At 62.1% G+C, this 17,541-nt stretch overlaps 1 protein-coding gene across 1 annotated transcript in view; it reads left to right on the top strand.

The window, feature by feature from the left end:
• The window catches only part of FBRSL1 (fibrosin like 1), a 91,212-nt gene that overhangs the window by 43,576 nt on the left and 30,095 nt on the right, over positions 1–17,541 (top strand). The window contains 1 exon segment of the mRNA XM_087423524.1: positions 15,005–15,037. Coding sequence (XP_087279650.1) covers positions 15,005–15,037 — 33 coding nt within the window.

Genomic DNA, 17,541 nt, shown 5'->3' on the forward strand with positions numbered 1-17,541 from the left:
CGGGCCTAACCTTGACACCCCATGAGGTGGAGCCAGCTCAGGGTCCCAGCAGAGCCACTCCAGGCTGGGCAGCCTGGAGGCCAAGGGTGTGTGTGTGGGAGAGCTGGCCTCCAGGCCAGACGCTTCCAGAAGGTTGAAGGGTGCAGGATGCCCACTGGCTCATCTGGGTGGGCAGAGCCACATCAGCCCCCCTCACACAGGGCATAATTAGCTGACTGGCTTGACTGTCCTCGGGGGATTTCTGGAAATTGATTTTACGGCTGCAGACCACTAATTTCCCGGAGAGCCTGCTAATGTCCTGGCACCTCCTGCCACAGCACAGCCTGTCCCCTGGCTCAGAGGCCTCCTCATGGTGGGCTCCTGGCCAGAGTGGGTGCCTTCAGACATGGCCGAGCCCAGCTGGTGCCCTGCCATGGGGCCGGGGAGGGAGGCTGCTGCCGCCTGTGGCGTGTCCCTGGCTGTTCCCTTCACCCCGGAGCCTGGGCAGCGGGGCAGAGTTAAAACGCGTGCCTGGCGTGGGCCAGACAGCCAATATGTGGGCTTGAGGGCCCAGGCTGGCACCATGCCGTCCCCGTCAGTTGCTGAGGAAGTCTGGAGGGGTGGGGCACGGGGGCTCGGGGTGGAATACCCCACATCTGGGGCCTCCGGGAGACGCCCAGGGCTGGGGTCATGGAGGGCTCCTTCACTCCCATGCCTGGGGCCTGATGCGGGCTCATGGTTTGGGGCTTTAGTCTCCCTGATGTGACCTCTCTGTGGTCCCTGCGTGGGCTGGTTGGGTTTCCTCACAGCATGGTGGCAGGGTCTCCGAGTCCCGAGAGTGAGAGATAGGAGGAGGTGGTAGTGGTGTGGCCTTGGCTCCGGGCGGTCGCAGTGGCTCCCCCACCCTCTTGTTATAGGCCCGCCGGGGTGTACAGGCGGGAGGTGTCAGCCCCTCTGAAATGGGTTCCAGCAGACGGACAGCCTTGGGAAGTACACCCCGAGGTACGAGCCCCCTGACCCGGCCTCTCCTCAGACTCAGGAGGCACAGCTGGCTTCTGCTGGGGAGGACGGCACGCACACACATGTGACAGCTCACATCATCCAGCAGACTCTTGCTGAGCACCACTGTGTGCCAGGCACTGTCTGGGTGCGGCGGTGAGTGAGGCTGACCCGAGCTGTAGCCAGAATAGTAGCAGTGGCCGCCGGTGGGACCACATCCCATCTGCTGGGGCCACGATCCCGCACACGTTCTGGGTCCTCCCGTGTGCACTCATGTTGACGTGTGTGCACACACACACAGCCCTGTGGCCTCGGGCCGCCCCTTCCTCCTGGAAATGCTTGTCTTGGCTCAGGTTCTGCTCTCAGGTTTCACGGTAGGAGGGGCGCAGCCCTGCCCTCTGGGGCCCCAGGTGTGGCGCTCACGGGCCGAGTCCAGGGGGGCCCGCACTCAGGAGGGCAGAGCAGGTGGCTGCCTGGGGATAGGGGACGGAGCTCAGGGTATCTGGATGGTTGTATGCAGGCCACTTCCAGCTTGGCCCCCGTGAGCCGGCCACAATTGTGGTGAAAGATGGGGTGCAGCCCGTGGTGGGGGGTGAGCTCGGCTCCTCGGGAAGCGTTAGACGGTGGGAGGGTGGGTCAACGTGTGCAGCGGAGCCCTGGCCGGCTGAACTCCTCAGCGGGCTGCTGGGGAGGTGCTGGGGTGCTCCTGAGCCGTCCTGAGACCGGCCTGCCGCCATGCCCACCCCCAGGATCCGCTCAGCACTCACGGCCCCGCACCCCCTGAACGGCAAAGCTGTCTGTGGTGTGGCTGCCGTGGGGCTCCGCTAACCCACTCTGCGCCGGCCGCCTGAGGCACGGGCTCCGGCTTTACGAGGCCGGTTTATGACGCCCGTTACCCAGCTCCATGGGCCACTTCCTCCTGGCGGTAATCTGTACAAAAGCAATAAAAACCCATCAGCCTCTCCCTGGGGTCGGGGAGCTGCATTCTCCTGCCGACCTCTGAGCACAGGACGGTCCTTAAGCTGGCTGCTGGGGACGTGGCCACTGCTCCGGGGACAGCGGGGCGCCTGAGCACAGTGTCCTTCCCTGTAAGGTCCGCGCCAGACCACACCTGGCCTGCCTTTTTTCAGAGGACCCACTGTCCACTCACTTGTCCATCTGTCTGCTCATCCATTCTTCCATCCATCCATTCTTCACTCAGCCCACCTCACAGGGGCTCTGTGGTGCAGCCGTGGCCCACATTTGTTTAGTTGGAGAACATGGAAGTCCTTCCCTTTGGGTTGGTAAGGGGCCCCTGTGTCCCCCTGCCCCTGTCGTCCAGCACCTGTCCTGGCATAGCTGGGGCCAGTGGGCGTCAGTCCCAGCCGGTCAGCAGCACCTCCTCCTTGGGCTGGTTGCAAGATATTTTGAACGTCCAGTCTTGGATACATCCGTGGTTGTATTCCCAGGAAAGCAGACCCTGATGTGGAGGTCAGCATGGGGGGTTTGGCCTTGGGGCCCACATCTGTGGGCAGAGAGGCAGGAGAGGACAGGCTGCAGGGCCCAGGACAGCTAGACTGCCCGTCATGGCTGTCCCAGGTCAGTGCGTGTGGCACCAAGAGGGGCTTGGGTTTGAGGGCCTCTGCTCCCGCGCCGCCATGGGCAGGCGCTGTGGGCTGCACTCCTTGCGTCTGGGGGCGGGTTCTTCCTGCAGCGGGTCGGGTGGTGAATCGCTGTGCGCCCCAGATAGAGCCGGGGCAGAACAGTCGGTAAACAGGATGAACAGGTAACCTGCCCAGTACCTTATGGTGGCAAGTGCTAAGGAGAGAGGTAAACCAGGCAGAGAGGGTGCTAGATGCAGAGGGGGAGGGTTCTGGTACAGAGGGGAGGCATGCTGAGTATAGAGAGGAGGGTGCTGAGTATAGAGGGGGGAGGGTGCTGGGATAGAGGGGAGGGTGCTGAGGATAGAGGAGGGTTCTGGGTATGGGGAGGGTGCTGGGATAGAGGGGGAGGGTGCTGAGTATAGAGGGGGAGGGTGCTTGGTATAGAGAGGAGGGTGCTGAGTATAGAGGGGAGGGTGCTTGGTATAGAATGGGGAGAGTGCATGGTATAGAGGGGGAGGGTTCTGCGATGGGGAGGGTACTGGGATAGAGGGGAGGGTGCTTGGTATAGAGGGGGAGGGTTCTGGGTATGGGGAGGGTGCTGGGATAGAGGGGGAGGGTGCTGAGTATAGAGGGGGGAGGGTGCTGGGTATGGGGGGAGGGTGCTGGGTATGGGGGGGAAAGGTGCTGAGTATGGGGGAGAGGGTGCTGAGTATAGAGTGGGGAGGGTACTGGGTGCAGAGGAAGGGTACTGTGTATCTGGGGAGGGGTGCTCAAGGACTTGGGCTTATCCCCCGCGTAAATGGGCTCTGAACGGAGGGGTGGGTGTCTGACAGGTTCTGCCTGCCTGGGCCGCTCTGTGGGCACATTTCTGAACCTCATCCATCTGTGGCCATGCTCTGCTGGAAGCCGGGTCCTCGGCCCCTCACTCTGCTGTCCCAGACAGAGGTCAGCTTGGCCAGGGCGGGGTGTGCACTGGGCAGGGCCCCTCACCCTCCCTCTCCCTCTCGGGGCCCCAGTTTCTGGGCCTCCCCAGGCTCAGGGAACAAAGGGTGGGCACCTCAGGGTCCTGGGCACCAGAGGTTTCTCCTGCCAGAGACACTTCCCGCCCCCACCCCTTTGTCCCGCCAGATGCTGGGGGTCCTTCCTGACAGGGACATGCTGCGTTCCCTGGGAAGCACCCCCACCCCCACCCCAGGACCTGGGCCCTGAGCTTGCATTGCTGCCTCCTCCCTGCTGGTGTCCACCCACTCCTGGAGCAGAGACCCCACTGGTCACAGTCAGGTTGGGACGGCACAGACCTGGACAGCCGCTAGCCCCTCCCAGCCCTGGGGCCCAGGCACCCCAGAACCCCTGGGCTTTGGGCAGTGAAGGGTCAGCGCCTGGCCTACCAGGATGACTCAGGCCACCTGGGCTGGTAAATATTCTGGCTCCCAGCTCTGCTGCTCAGGAACAGGTGCCAGAGCCGCCTCCAAAGGTCATGTGTGGCCCCCGGGCACCAGGGGGGCGCAGGGATGGCAGAGCCAGATGCCACGCACTCCTGTCCTCCCAGAGGCCACACTGCAGGTCCGACGTCCTGTGGAGCCCATGGGCTGAGGGACAGCTGGGCCAGGGGTCTCAGGTAGGGGAGCAGGAGCATGAGGCTGGGGTGCCGCCTTGGAGCCTCAGTGTCCCCCTCTGAGAGAGGCTGGAGCGGAGTGCCACTGTGCAGGCTGCGGAGGAGGGAACGGCCATGCAGGGCCTGTGCTGTTTCTGCGCCAGCTCGCATCGCTCCTGCATCGTGGGGGATGTCGCTGTCCAGCTCCACGTGTCTGTGACGACGGCGTGACCGAGGGCCGCAGCCTCGGCTCCACCCGCCCCCAGAGGCCCTGCTCCACAGGGACACAGCAGAACAAGTCTCAGGGTCCCTGCCCCGGTGGGGAGATGGTGAGGAGAGCAGAGCCATCAGGGGCAGATGCTCCCAGAGAGCGCTGACCGCCGTGGGGGCTCCTGGGGACAGCTGTGCCCCATGGTCAGGGGTGGCATCCCAGGAGGAGCCAGCAGGGAAAGTCAGGCCGAGGGCAAACTCAAGGTGGGGTGTCAGTGCATCAGGGCACCAGGGGAGGAGAGAAGAGGTCGCGGGAGGGCAAGGCGCCTGGCGAGCTCGCAGGGCTGAGAGGGAGGCAGGCTTCAAGCAAGGCTTGTCCCAGCAGCCCAAACACATCCGGCCCATGGCTGCTTCTCTGGGCAGGTCACCCCTGGGAGCTTTGGGGTGCTGTCAGCGAGGGCAAACTAGATTCTGGGAAGCACCCAGTGCCTTGGGTACTCTGCTCCAGCCGGGGGCCTAGAGCCCTGGACTGCAGTTGTCTGGGCTTTGAAGGTGAGGCGGGTGTCACCCCAACCCCGTGCATTTCTTCTTGTCTGGGCGAGGGTTGGATTTAGTGGCAGGAGAACATTTGCTCGTGAGAAAACCTCCAGTCTCCATGGCATTTTCCAACTGTCTTTAAAAGCCCCTTCCCGTTATTTTATTTCAAACTGGCAACAGGCCAATGAAGGAGGCGTCAGCCCGCCACAGATGTAGGAGCTGGGCCCACGCACCAGCCCACCTCATGCCACAGAGCAGCTGGCTGAGAGCACCCCACTGGCAAGCCTGTGTCAGGCATTTGATGGGCCATGGATTTGGGCCCCGTGGTCACTTTGTAACCCAGACCCCTCCTGCGCCCTTGCCCCCAAAAGCTCTGACATGTCCTTTCCTCCATCCGATGCTGAGCTCCCAGCCTCTGCGCAGAGTTCCTCCCCCTCCCCTGGCTCTCCATACGGACGGCCCCACGACTGTCTAGAAGCCTCTGCCCCTCTACGGGCGGCGTGTGTTCTGGTTATTACGTCTCACTGCCTCGTGGATTCAGCTGGGGACACTCCTGCCCCTGTGGTGTCCACTGCGATCACTTGGGGACATTCGGCTGGGCTGGGCTGCAGACTGCAGGGTGGCCTCATTCGCACGCCTGGCCCCTGGGTGGAGACGGCCAGACCCTCTCCATGGCGGCTCAGGGCCCGCACTGGTCTCCCTGTGGGGTAGTGGGACAGCTCGGGGCTCCAGAGGCCAAGGCAGCCGTGGGGCTGGCACAGAGTAGCTGGTCAGCACAGCCACAGGCCAGCCCAGGTCCAAGGGGAGGAGAAAGGCCCCAGTCCCCAATGGGAGGGTGCCCGAGATGTGCCCACTGCAGTGTGGCCCCGCCATCTCTCCGACGTCCCTCACCAGGCTGCGTGCTCTTCTCACTCGTGTATCAGCCATCTGTTGCTGTGTAACAAGGCACCTCAACTTAGTTGCTTAGAACAGTAGCGTTCATCGTGCCAGCATCTCAGGGCCAGGAGTTTGGAGCGCCTGGCTGTGGGCGGGAGGCCCCTCCTCTCCCCTGAGCCTCTCCAGACGGCGGCCTGCAGGCAACACAAGGCCAAGCCGTGGACAGCAAGGTCACTCTGTGTGACCTCTGGGCTGGGACCGCACATGGGGTGGGCTCCGGGAGGGGTCATGGAGGCTGCCACAGCCTCCTCCCCAGTGCTGGGCCCTCCCCAGCCTCCTCCCTGGAGCCCCCACCATCTCTGGATGTGCCCCTGGAGCCACTTGGCTGGCCCATACACTGCCCCCATCACATGGGGCGGCTGCAGAGGCAGAGGGGCGGCCGGCTGGTGCACTTCTCTCCCAGCCCGGCCTGGGGTGTGGGCAGCCTTTGCTGTCCGTCCAGCCAGGGGTCACTTTGGCTTGATGCCCCCACCAACCCCTGGGCCTCCTTGCCCCTGTGTCACCTGGGTGGCCAGTTCCCTGCGTGCAGCTGCTGGTCGAGGTCCCCAGGTGGGTCTGCCTCCCACCCAGACCCAAACCAGGAATCACTCAGCCACATACAGACCTGGCCCCTCAGAACAGCCCAGGGCAGTTCAGCCCCACCCCCTGAAGGCCTCAGCCCCCACACAGCTCCAGACAGCGTGAGCCACAGGACTCGCATCCAGTCAGGTGACCAGGCCACAGTCCTGTCCCGGAGGCTGGACACGGACGCTCTGGACAAGCCTGTGGGGGCCGCCCAAGACAGTGGCCACACATGCCAGGAACCACAGCTGGAGGGGGGCAGGCCGGGGAGTGCTGGGTGACAGGGCGGGTGACAGGCTGGGCCGCCGGAAGCAGAGCCTGGATCCCGAGTGCCCTCAGAAGCTGAAATTCAATTACGTGTAACAGGCGGGGCCGCGGGCCACAGAATGTCAGGAATTAGTGTTCTCGCTGTTCTGGTGAAGACTTCTGTGTTGATAAATAATTCATGAGGCAGTTAGCGCTTTGAGTCTGACAACACGAGAATATATTAATACAGTCGACTTCGTGAAAGGTCAGCTGCATGGCGGGGCCAGGGGCCGTCTTTTATTCATTCTCTAACACGGGCTCATTAATGATTCCGGCCCAGCAAGGGCCGCACTAGGAGAGCTGCTAATGAGAAAAAGGCAGAGTGGGTTTGATGTCTGACACGCCGTCCACGGGTGTGGAGGAAGGAAGAGAAGGACTGAGGCCCCGGTAAGGCCCCTGAGCCTGGAGCAGAGGGTCCCCGCCTGCCCCCCGCAGCTCGGGTGGGGCTGAGGAGGGGTGGGAAGAGGCGAGCAGGTACCCCCCAGCACGAAGTCCTCAGCGGCAACTGTTGGCTGTCGCCAAGGATTTGTGGAGCATTCACTGCAGGCCCTGAGGCCAGAGGATTTAAGAGACCCAGAATCCCTGCTCTCCTGGGGGCCACGGGAAACGGAGCTGTAAGGAAAACGCTGGTGTGTCCCAAGTGTGCACAGGAGATGGGCATGGAGGGAGTGTGTGGAGGTGCACCCTCAGGCTCAGGGTCCAGAGGTGCCGTTTTAGCAAAGAACCGGAGGAGCTGCCTCTTGGGGAACCCTGGGGAATGGCCATTCCACAGGGGAGCAGCACGCTCAGGCCCAGGCAGGACCCTGTCTGTCGTGTGTGCGCGTGCGCGTGTATGACAGCATGTGTGCATGTGTGTGCCTGTACGACCTCGTGTGCACATATGTGTACGTCAGTGTGTGCATGTGTCTGCGGGCGTGTGTATGCACGTGTGGCTGCATGTGGCAATGTGTGTGTGTGTGTGTTTGTCGGTGTGTGTCTCTGCGGGCATGTGTGCGGACACGTGCCTGTATGTGACAGTGTGAGTGCTTGCACCTCATGCACCTGTAATTACAGTCAGTACAGCCTGCAGGCAGCGGGGTCGGGGTGAAGCAAGGTCAGCTGGGGGCCCTGGGGGTCAACGGGGCGTCAGGTTTGCCCCAGGAGTGATGACATGGCCCCTGCTGTGTCACCAGGAGCTGCTGGTGGGAACACGCGGCACAGAGGGCATGGGGGTGGAGGGGTGGGCAGGTTTAGCCCATCTGGGGGCAGTGGATTTGCCCATGGGGTGGGTAGAGGCTGCGGGGGGCTCACAGGGTTCCCCAGTAGCATGGAGCTGTGCCAGCTGCCGTGGGAGATGGTGGCCAGCAGCCAGGGTGCCAGGCCACATTCCATCCAGGGGAGATGCCCTCCACGCCCGCTGTCACAATGTCCTGCGACACCTCTCCATGGGGCGGGACCATGTAGCCACCACACAGAATTGAAGAGCAGAGAATACCGTGCCCTCGGAGAAACTACAGGAAGAGGAGAGCTGTTCAGGGAAACAAAGCACTTTCAGAGCGTGAATGTCAGGCCCATGTCCGCCAGCAGATAGGGCGGGTCCCAGTGCAGATCCCAGGAACAGAGGCCCTGGGACGCTCCCAGCGAGTTCTCGTCCCTGACAGGCAAACTTGGAGAAGAGACCCACAAAACGACACCCAGTTCTCCTTGATTCTGTGGTCACTGCAGCTGGAGGAAATTAAACATGACTTCACCATAACAGCGTTAGAGTGAAGGCTCCCGTGGTGCCGAGCAGGTTTTCAGCTCTGACAGAACCTTCCAGAATTGTATGAGGTGCTGGGTGATGCTGTGGGGACATCCAGAACACCTCTAGGAGTGCCATCCCTTCAAGACCCTGAGTGGGGAGGAGACAGTAGGGCAGTTGAGACATGGTGCTCAGAGCCCAAGTGATCCATCCTTTCATTCATTCCACGCCCGTGCTGTCCTGGTTCTGTGTGACCCATGCTAAGTCATTCATTCATCCATCCCTTCATTCATTCCACAGCCACTGTCCTGGTTCTGTGTGTACCATGCTAAGTCATTCACTTATTCATTCCATGCCTGCACATCCTGGTTCTGTGTGTACCTTGGAAATGAGATCTTTGTCCTCAGGGAACTTGTGTTTCAGTGGGACAAGACTGACGATAAACAAATTAGCAACTAATTGAAGATGGTTGCAGGGCGCAGTTGGGGTTCTGAGTAGGCAGGGCTTGGGGTACTGCTCCACGCAGAGCCCAGGGAAGGGTGAGGAGGGCTGGTCTGGCAGGAGCTCAGGCGAGCTTTCAGGGGCCAAGTGCAGAGGCAGTAGGGCAGGGCACGGGGCAGGCATGGGAAGGGTTGGAATTCTGTTCCAGAGCCTTCTGAGATTTCAGGGGCTGGGAGGGGTGGCTTTTTCCATGCTGCCTTCCCCTCTGACCAGGCAATGGTTCCACCTCAGACTCCTCACTGACGCGGGATTGGAAGCCATGGTGTCACAGTGACAACTCAAGACAAGGCCCTGGGGGCAGAAGGCAGGGACACCTCCTCATCTCTCAGGGCCCCCTCAAAGCCCACTGCCCAGCTGTGGGACTGTCTCTTATCAGCTGGGTACAGCAGCCTCTGTGGGGCCCACCAGAGCTCCACCACTGCCCATGAAGGGGTCACCAGACCGGAGGCCACCCAAGCTCCCCGCTGTACCCAAGGCGTGGATGTAGGGGGTGGAACAGGCTGCGGGGCTCCCAGCCCTCCTGGCCATGATGGGCCATGGGGCTGGGCGGGCGAGTGATGCGGCCTCTCCGGGCCCACTCTGGGGGAAGCACCCTGCCAGGGCGGACTCCGGCCTCGTCCATCCTGCTGTCACCACCTGTCACGGGTGACGACGGCTCTGCCCCCAAGTGCACCTGCGCAGCTCCTGCTGCGCATCTCTGCCGAGTGGGTCTCCCACTTGCTGTCGGCTCATGGAGGCAGTCCGCTCAGGCAATTAGGCTGCAGTAACTTAATTGCTCGTTAATTGGGTAATTAGTGCTTTGTTTTGCTTTAAAGCCTAAACATTTATAAAAAGTGAGTTAGCTGAGTAAACAGGAATGGGATTTCAGGATCTCCCATCCCCTATCGTGCATAACTAGCTAGGCTCGACTGTGACTCTGGCCAGGGTGGCCAGGGGCCCTTTGGGAGCAGGACTGGGGCCTCCGTCCAGTCTCAGCTGCCATGAGGGGGTCACCAGTGTGGGGCCCTGACCAGACAGCTCAGGTTAAGACTGCAGGTTCCAGAGCCCACTCACCCACCCTGCAGTGGTGCCCTGGGTGGTCTCCCAGCCACTCAACCTATTTCTCCATATGTTAGCAGGTGGGTCTGTGGAGGGACTGAGTGAAGTGTACAGAAGGCACCGTAGTGACAAACGCAGCATCAGCCCCCCCGTCCCCCCCCATGGCTGCCTGGGCCTCCTTTGCCAGTGGGATGTCAGGGGGCTCCCTCTCCTGCCCCCATTCCTGCCAGCCCTACAGTCCCAGGGCTGCCACCCAGCAGTGCCCAGACCCCAGGCTCCAGGCTCAACTGGGGTCTGGGGCAGGCAGTGAACTCAGCTCCCAGCCCTTGCTCACTGGCAATGTGGCCGTAAGCAAGTCCCTTTATCCTCTGAACCTCCGCCTTCTCATCTGTGAAATGGGCTAGTACCATGGTAAGCACTGGAGGCCATGGTTGCTACCTTGAGCGGAAGAGCGGCCCTTGTGCGGCAGCGTGGCCGACTCTCGCAGCCATTGCTGGTGGGAGCCAGCGCCGCCCAGCACTCAGACACGATCACCCTACTGATCCCACGGCCTCCCTGTTCTGCAGGTGAGGCGGCTGAGGCCCCAGCTCCACGCTCCTGGCACCCCCACTCACAAGTCCCCAGGGGAGGGCGAGGCTGGGTGGGCGTTCACTTGCCTCCCTGGTGTGCGGAGCCCCCTGCCTCACTGCACCAGGGTCTGCTCATTGAGGGGCAAGGGGACCTGGCTGAAACCCCTGTCTGCTGTGCATTTATTTACATGACTGAGGTGGGCATAAAAGGATGAAACATGGCCTTTCCAATGTGACTCCTCCCAGGCTGCCCCCCACCCAAGCCTCCCCCGGGTTCACGGCTCCTCATTTTAGCTGACTCGCTTAATTGGTGTGTGTTCTACATCCCAGTGGAGCATGTGCGGCAGAAACGAAGGTGAGCACGTCGCACACTCGTGCACAAAGGATGGATCCCCGCGGCGGGGCAGGGCGGGTGGGCGATGCCTCTCTCCCCTCCGCCAGTTCTCCCAGGGTGGCTCCAATGAGCAGAATGTTTGATAAGCTGGAGCCGATGTGCTGAGACCCTCTGAAGGGCCACAGAGGCAGGAGCCCCGAGCACAGACACAAATTGTCAGCACAGCCAGCACTCCTGGGCCACAGGTGTGGGGACATGTGGCCCCGTGGCAGGTCGTGCACAGGTGCCACGCACGCACGTTGGGACCTGGCAGGACACCTGGGGTAGAGCGCCCGTTGGACAGGATGCCCAGCTGCACACGGGTGAGAGGCCTCAGAGCATGACTCGACCCGTCTTGGCACGCACGCACTGCACACTCGAGCTGTGAGAACACAGCCAGCACATGCTGCCCACACCGAAGACTTGTGCCCCTGGAATTCCCTGCATGTGCCCCTCCTCCCTGCCCCTCTCATCCCCACCCCACGGGTGTCTCTGGGCCAGGCCCGGATGCTAGAACATCTGATAGGAGCAGTGGGCTCAGCAGCAAGGTCTCCCTGCCCATGAATTTTTCATGTCTTTGTTTGAGAAATGGGAGACAGGCGACCTTCCTCTGAGCTCTGCTGTGAAGCAGTAATTAACTTTCACACTGAGAGAAGAAAAAGGCACGTTTCTGTTGCTGCTGGGTCACAGTGTTGATTTGTGTCTCCTGATTGTGGAGGGGGATGAGCAGCCCCCACCCCAAGCAAGTGGCTACCCAGGTTTCTGCAAGAGGCCTGGTGATGGAGGCCAGATTCTCCAGACCTCCTGTGCAGGTGCTCCTGGGGGAGCAGGACACTATCGGGTGAGAGGTGTCTGTGCCCAGACCTTGTGGGGGGCTCAGATGCGACCAAGGGCTAGTCAGGTGAGATGAGGGAAGGGGCTGGGGCAGATGATGGTGGTGATGATGGTGACGATTGTGATGGTGATGATAGTGATGATGGTGGTGATGGTGATGATGGTGCTGGTGGTGACAGTGGTGATGATGAGATTGATGGTGGTGACGATGGTGATGGTGATGAAAATGGTGATGGTGATGATGGTGCTGGTGGTGATGGTGGTGACAGTGGTGATGATGATGATGGTGCCAGTGGTGATGGTGACAGTGATGAAGATACAGTCATTCTGTATATCATACTGAGTACATACCCAATACTGTCCTAGTGCTTTGTATGTATTCACTCATTTAAGCTGCACAACCCTGTAGATGGGCTGTTGTCTCTGTTTTACAAAAGCATAAACTGAGGCACACAGAGGTCGAGGGAGTTGCCCAAGGCTGCATGGCATAGGTGGCAGCACAGCAGGTATCTGCTCCAGAGCCCATGTCTTGGCCTCCCTGCCATGCCCTGCACATCCCCTAGGGTCCTGGGGTCTGTCCTCTGCTCCATGGACTCCCCGCCTGGACTCCCACCCTCACCGGGGTGACGCTCCCCAGGGCTGCCCAGCCCAGCCCGGCCCAACCCTGTGAAGGTTGCCTCGCTCAGGCAGCTCCTGCAAGACAGATGTGGCTGTTTCCCCTCCTTGCCCTGATTAATTGTCTCGTTCAACTTCTACTCTATTGCAGTTAAACATTAATTCCGTAGGACTTAATAACGTGAATTCATTTACGCCGTGGCCTGTGCCGGCTGACAGCAATGTGCTGTTTGGTTAATCGCAGGATCCCTGTGCTCACTGGAGAGCACCCTTGCCCTTCCTTGATGTTGGATCATGAAGCTGTCACTACACCGTCCAAAACCATGGGGAGAGATGTGAAACCGGGCCTAGGGTGGAGCGGGGCTGGGCCTGGGGATGGTTCTGGGTGCCCCGAGTGAGAGGCGTGCCCCACACCAGGCCCGGTTTGATGGGATTACAGTTTCTAACTCAAGGGCTCCGTGCCGCTAATGAAGCAGGAAGAGGCCCGACTGGGGGCTCTGGCAGCTCCGCCGCTGGCTCCACTGTTTCTGTGCCGGCTGCACGGCCACAGGGGTTCCTGACCCCCCAGGCCTCTTCCTCCAGGCCCCCCTCCCCACAGACCACGACCCCTGACCACCCCCCTTCTCTCCCGGCACAGAGACCGTCCTGAAGGGCCGGCCATGTCCCTAACTTTCCCTCTTCCAGTGTGCCGTGGCTCCCACAACAAAGTTCATTCCAAGCTCTCTGGGGCGATGACGCTCCACGTGTTCCAGCATGTTCTGGCCCACTCACCTCCCCTGCCTCATCTCCCATGCTCTGTCCTCACCTTCCTGCTATGCCTCACGGGTTTCAGCCACCCCACACTCTCCCCACCCTGCGGAGCCGGCCATAAGGGGCTGATCTGGCCTCTTATCTGACTGTGTGGCCAAGAGACTGGGCCCACATGTCCCTTCTGGCATTTGTGAAAGGACACCCACCCTGCAGGTCTTGAGCCGGGCCCTGCGAGGTGCAGTGCAAGGTTGGGGGGCAGATGGGCCCATGGGACTGCTGGGATGGGAAGCCTGTCAGCCTCAGGAAATTCCCTCCACATGCCCATCCCTGCGGCCTGGGGTTCCAGGCCTGGGGTCCCCACCATTCCCCTCGGGTCGCCACCATCCCCAGAGGTCCCCACCATCACCAGCGGTCCCCACCATCCCCTTCAGGTCCTCACCATCCCCAGGGGTCCCTGCCATCCCCTTCAGGTCCCCGCCATCCCCTTCAGGTCCCTGCCATCCCCTTCAGGTCCTTGCCATCCCCAGGGGTCCCCACCATCCCCAGAAGTCCCTACCATCCCCAGGGGTCCCAAGCCCAGGGGTCCCCTCTGTCCCATCAGGTCCCCACCATCCCCTGGCGTCCCCACCATCCCCAGAAGTCCCTGCCATCCCCAGGGGTCCCAGGCCCAGCGTCCTCGCCATCCACAGGGGTCCTCGCCATCCACCAGGTTGCTGTGTGGCTGCAGTGGTGGCTGGTGAAGCACCAGGCGTGTCCCTACAGCTCTGTGAACTTTGTCACTGAGGGCATCCCAGCCCTCACCCAGGGCGCGGAGGGCAGGGTGCCCGCGGGGCCAGTTGCCTGAGTTAGTGGAGTGGAGGATGCGCGTCAGCGGCACCACCCGTGTCACGGGACCCATCGCCCTCTGTGCGACCTGGAGAGGTTTGTGTTCAGCCATGATTCTTTTGACGTGAACATGTCATAATTGCTGTTGCTAGGGGAGGATTTTTTCTTTATATCTTCTAGGGGAGAATTGCTGTGGTTTGTAGAGCAGTCTTTGTTTTTAAAGCTCTGCTTACTGGAAGTGGGAAGCAGAGCTTTTGTACCATCACCATAGTCTTTCCTTAACCAGCTGAGCTAACAGGAGCCGCTTCCACTGGGCACGTCCGCAGGGGCAGGCGGGGCGGCACCTGGGCGGCCCTCCCTGCAGCGGCACCTCTGGCCACAGGCCTGTCCAGCTTTCTTCGGTGGTGGCTGGGCTTCCATGTCTCTCTGTCCGGGTGGCGCCCTTGATCCCCTCCCTGAGCCCCAGTCCGTTGGCCTCGTAAAGTGTGCAGGGTGTGGAGTGTGCCCACCGCCCAGGAGCACTAGCCCCTTGCCTCTCACCCAGCCTCCTGCCTGGAGAGCTTAGCACATGGGATGGGGCCTGAGGGGTCACAGGGGACAGTGACCTGGGGGCGAGGGTGAGGCTGCTCCACGTGTTAGCTACCTAAGGTGAGGAGGGGACCCCGGTTGGTCCTGGGTGTGGAGGGGGCCCCTGCCGGCCCAGGTGAGGAGGGGCCCCGGCGGGCTCAGGCATGAGGCTTCCTGGCTCGCTCTGGGCCCGTTTGCTCTGGGGTGGGTGCGTCTGTCTGTCCAGTATGCTCCTCTGTGTCACCTCTGCTTTGCCCTCCCCAGGACTGCCAAAGGCCAGGATGGAACTCTGCCCTGACCCCAGGTCCCTCCCAGCCCCCTGTAGCCTGGGCCCCTGGTCCAGCTGGCCGAGGATGCCCCCCAGGCCTGAGGCACCTCCCACACTGCCGCCTTCTCCCCTCTAGTGCCCGCCCTGCGGTCTCGGGGAAACCACAGCGTGCAGGGGTGCCATGCGGGGTGCGGGGTGCGGTGGGCAGTGACTCACCCCTCTCTCTCTCTCCTCTGCAGTGTGACAGCGAGAGTGAGGACGGGGACGACAAGGTAAGCCCCGCCCCTTCAACCCCCCTGGCTGACTCGACCCCAGGCAGGAAGGTCGTGGTTCTCCCAGGTGTGGGGCACAGCTTCACCTGGCTGAGGACCAGGTGCAAGAGATGTCCGTGCTGGGGCACTGCGTGGCACCCCCTGGGATGGGGGCGCTGCAGGCAGAGCGGGGACATGCTCCATTGGGCCAGTGCAGCCCCTGGCTTCTCCAGGCTGGGCCGTGACCATCCCCAGGAGGTGAGACTTCTGCTGATGCGGCAGCTACCCTCGCTTTTCAGGAACAACGAAGTCCCACTGGCTCGGGGCTCACGCGGCTGGAGTGTTTAGCCCGGGAATCTCCTGAGCCTTCCTGCGGCCACGGTGCAGGCCTCCTCAGGCTCCTTCCCGCAGCTCCTGCCGTTGGCCCTTGGAGTTCAGGGGTCCTTGGCCCTGCCATCTGCGGGGCCTTGTGTGTTCTGGAGGGAGGGGGAGAGGCCACCCAGCGGTCTCAGCTCAGCGGCTGTTTGTGGGGCACCTACTCTGTGCTGAGCTCTGTGGGGGGTGCCACTCCACCTGGCTCTGGGGGGGCAGCAATCAAGAGAAGCAGCAGTAGGAGTGAGACTTGGCGGGCACAGACGCCTGGCACTCACTCGTCCGCGTGTCCCAAAGAACTGTGGCAGGAACTGTCACTACCTGATGTAGACATGGAGATTGAGGCACAGAGAGGGTAAGGAGCCTGCCTGAGGTCGCACAGCTGGAACTGGGGAAGGCTAGGTGAAAAGAGTCTTAGGTGGTGGTGAGGCCGGCAGGGCTGGGGCCCTCGTCCTCGGGGGTGGGGTCCCTCTGAAGAGGAGCATCCAGGCTCTGGGGATGGTGTGTGCAAGGGTGCTGTGCAGGAGGCAGACAGAAGGGCCCACTGAACACTGACTGGTTTTTAGGCAAGTTTTTGTGAAATAGAGTAAAGTTCCGTTGGGAGATGTGTGTGGCATGTGGCCCTCCTTCCCGCCTACCTGGTGTGTCCCGGCCTGCATCGGGCAGGAGCCGTCCGTGCTCTGGACGGATGGACCGGTCATACCCTCTCATAGGCTTCACGCTCGGGCACAGCTCAGCAGATGAGCATGTGAGCAGGTGTGGAAAGGACCCGAAGGCCACTCAGCAGGGTGACGTGGTCAGGACAGGCCTGCAGAGGGTGCCTGGGGGTCCACATGACCAGCCACCTGGGGGGCATCGCCTGGGCAGGGCGACCAGCTGAGAGTGAGCGTCATCTCAGGGGCCTGGGAGGGGAACGGGAGGGGCTGGGGCATCACCCTGCGGCTGGGAGAGGAGCAGGTGTCGACAGGTGAGGTCTGAGACTCCCCAGGATGTGCCATCCAGGGTGAGTGGGCACGGAAGCCCTGCGTAGGGTCATTGCCCTGGTCTGGACTATCCGGCGAAGGTGGCCAGAGGGCAGAGCAGCTGGGAAGTGACTGGCACTCCCTGCGGTCCCAGGTGCCCTCCCCTCAGCCATTCTGTGGGTGGACGGAGTGTCGGGGTCTGAGGGACACGGCTGGCCCCCCAGGCGCCTGTGTGGCCCATACACTGCCCGCAACCTCCGCGGCCGCCCAGACCGTGGGACCGGCTGCCTGCGGGAGCTGTCATTCCTCCATCTCGTTAACAAACTAGATTACGGCCCTGGGAAGGTGCTGAACCAGCACATCCCCTTCAGCACCTCCTTTAATTTAAAACCAATTTGCAGGAAACGCTCTCTGAAGCCAGGGGCTGCTCTGGGGCAGGGGCGAGGGGAGGGGGTTTCTGAGGCCCTGAGACTGCTGGCAGTTCCCGTCCAGGTGCCCCTCGGCCTGTCTTCTACAGGAGAAACAAAGCCACTTCCCCAAGCTGGTTCCCGGTGTTCACGTCCCAGAGCAGCCGCCAGCTTATGCCACCCGTAACCACTGCCGCCTGCTCTCCCGCACCAGAGGGCCCACCCCGCCCTCCAGGCGCCTCCAGGGCTCAGCTCAGCCTGGTCCCTTGTCAGTGCTGGTCCTGGCATATTTCCCCCTCCACCCCTGGGTGCACACCTCCTGCAGGAGCAAGGGCTCCAGGGGGTGGAGACCTGCGGGCGCTGGAAGGGGCCGACGCCAGGGCGCAGGGGCCATGGCCCAGCCCCACAGCAGCTCTGACTACACGCTCTGAGAGTGAAAAGTCACTTCCACATGTGGTCATCAATGCCCTGGACCGGGGCCAGAGGCCGTGACCAAGGGCTGACAGGAGGCTGTGGCTTCGGCCTCCTCCGAGCTCCCGTCCACCCAGGAGCCTGCAGGCCGGCCCTGAGCGGTACCCAAGGGCCTACCCAGCCCAGCCTGGCCGAGGGACGAGGGGAGAGCAGGTGTGGTCAGGAGGGATGGGTGGGGAGCTCACTCTGGACAGGTCTGGGTGGAGTCTGGATCTGGTGGTTCCTGTCTTCCCAGTGATCCCCTCGTGCAGCCTGCAGGAAGAGCCCCTGCTCAGAAGGGTTTTCAGGAGGCCAGGGTGCAAGTTCCAGAGCC

This window comes from Ceratotherium simum, chromosome 35, assembly GCF_057802395.1.
Source record: "Ceratotherium simum simum isolate JZ-2026a chromosome 35, ASM5780239v1, whole genome shotgun sequence".
Lineage (NCBI taxonomy): Eukaryota > Metazoa > Chordata > Mammalia > Perissodactyla > Rhinocerotidae > Ceratotherium > Ceratotherium simum.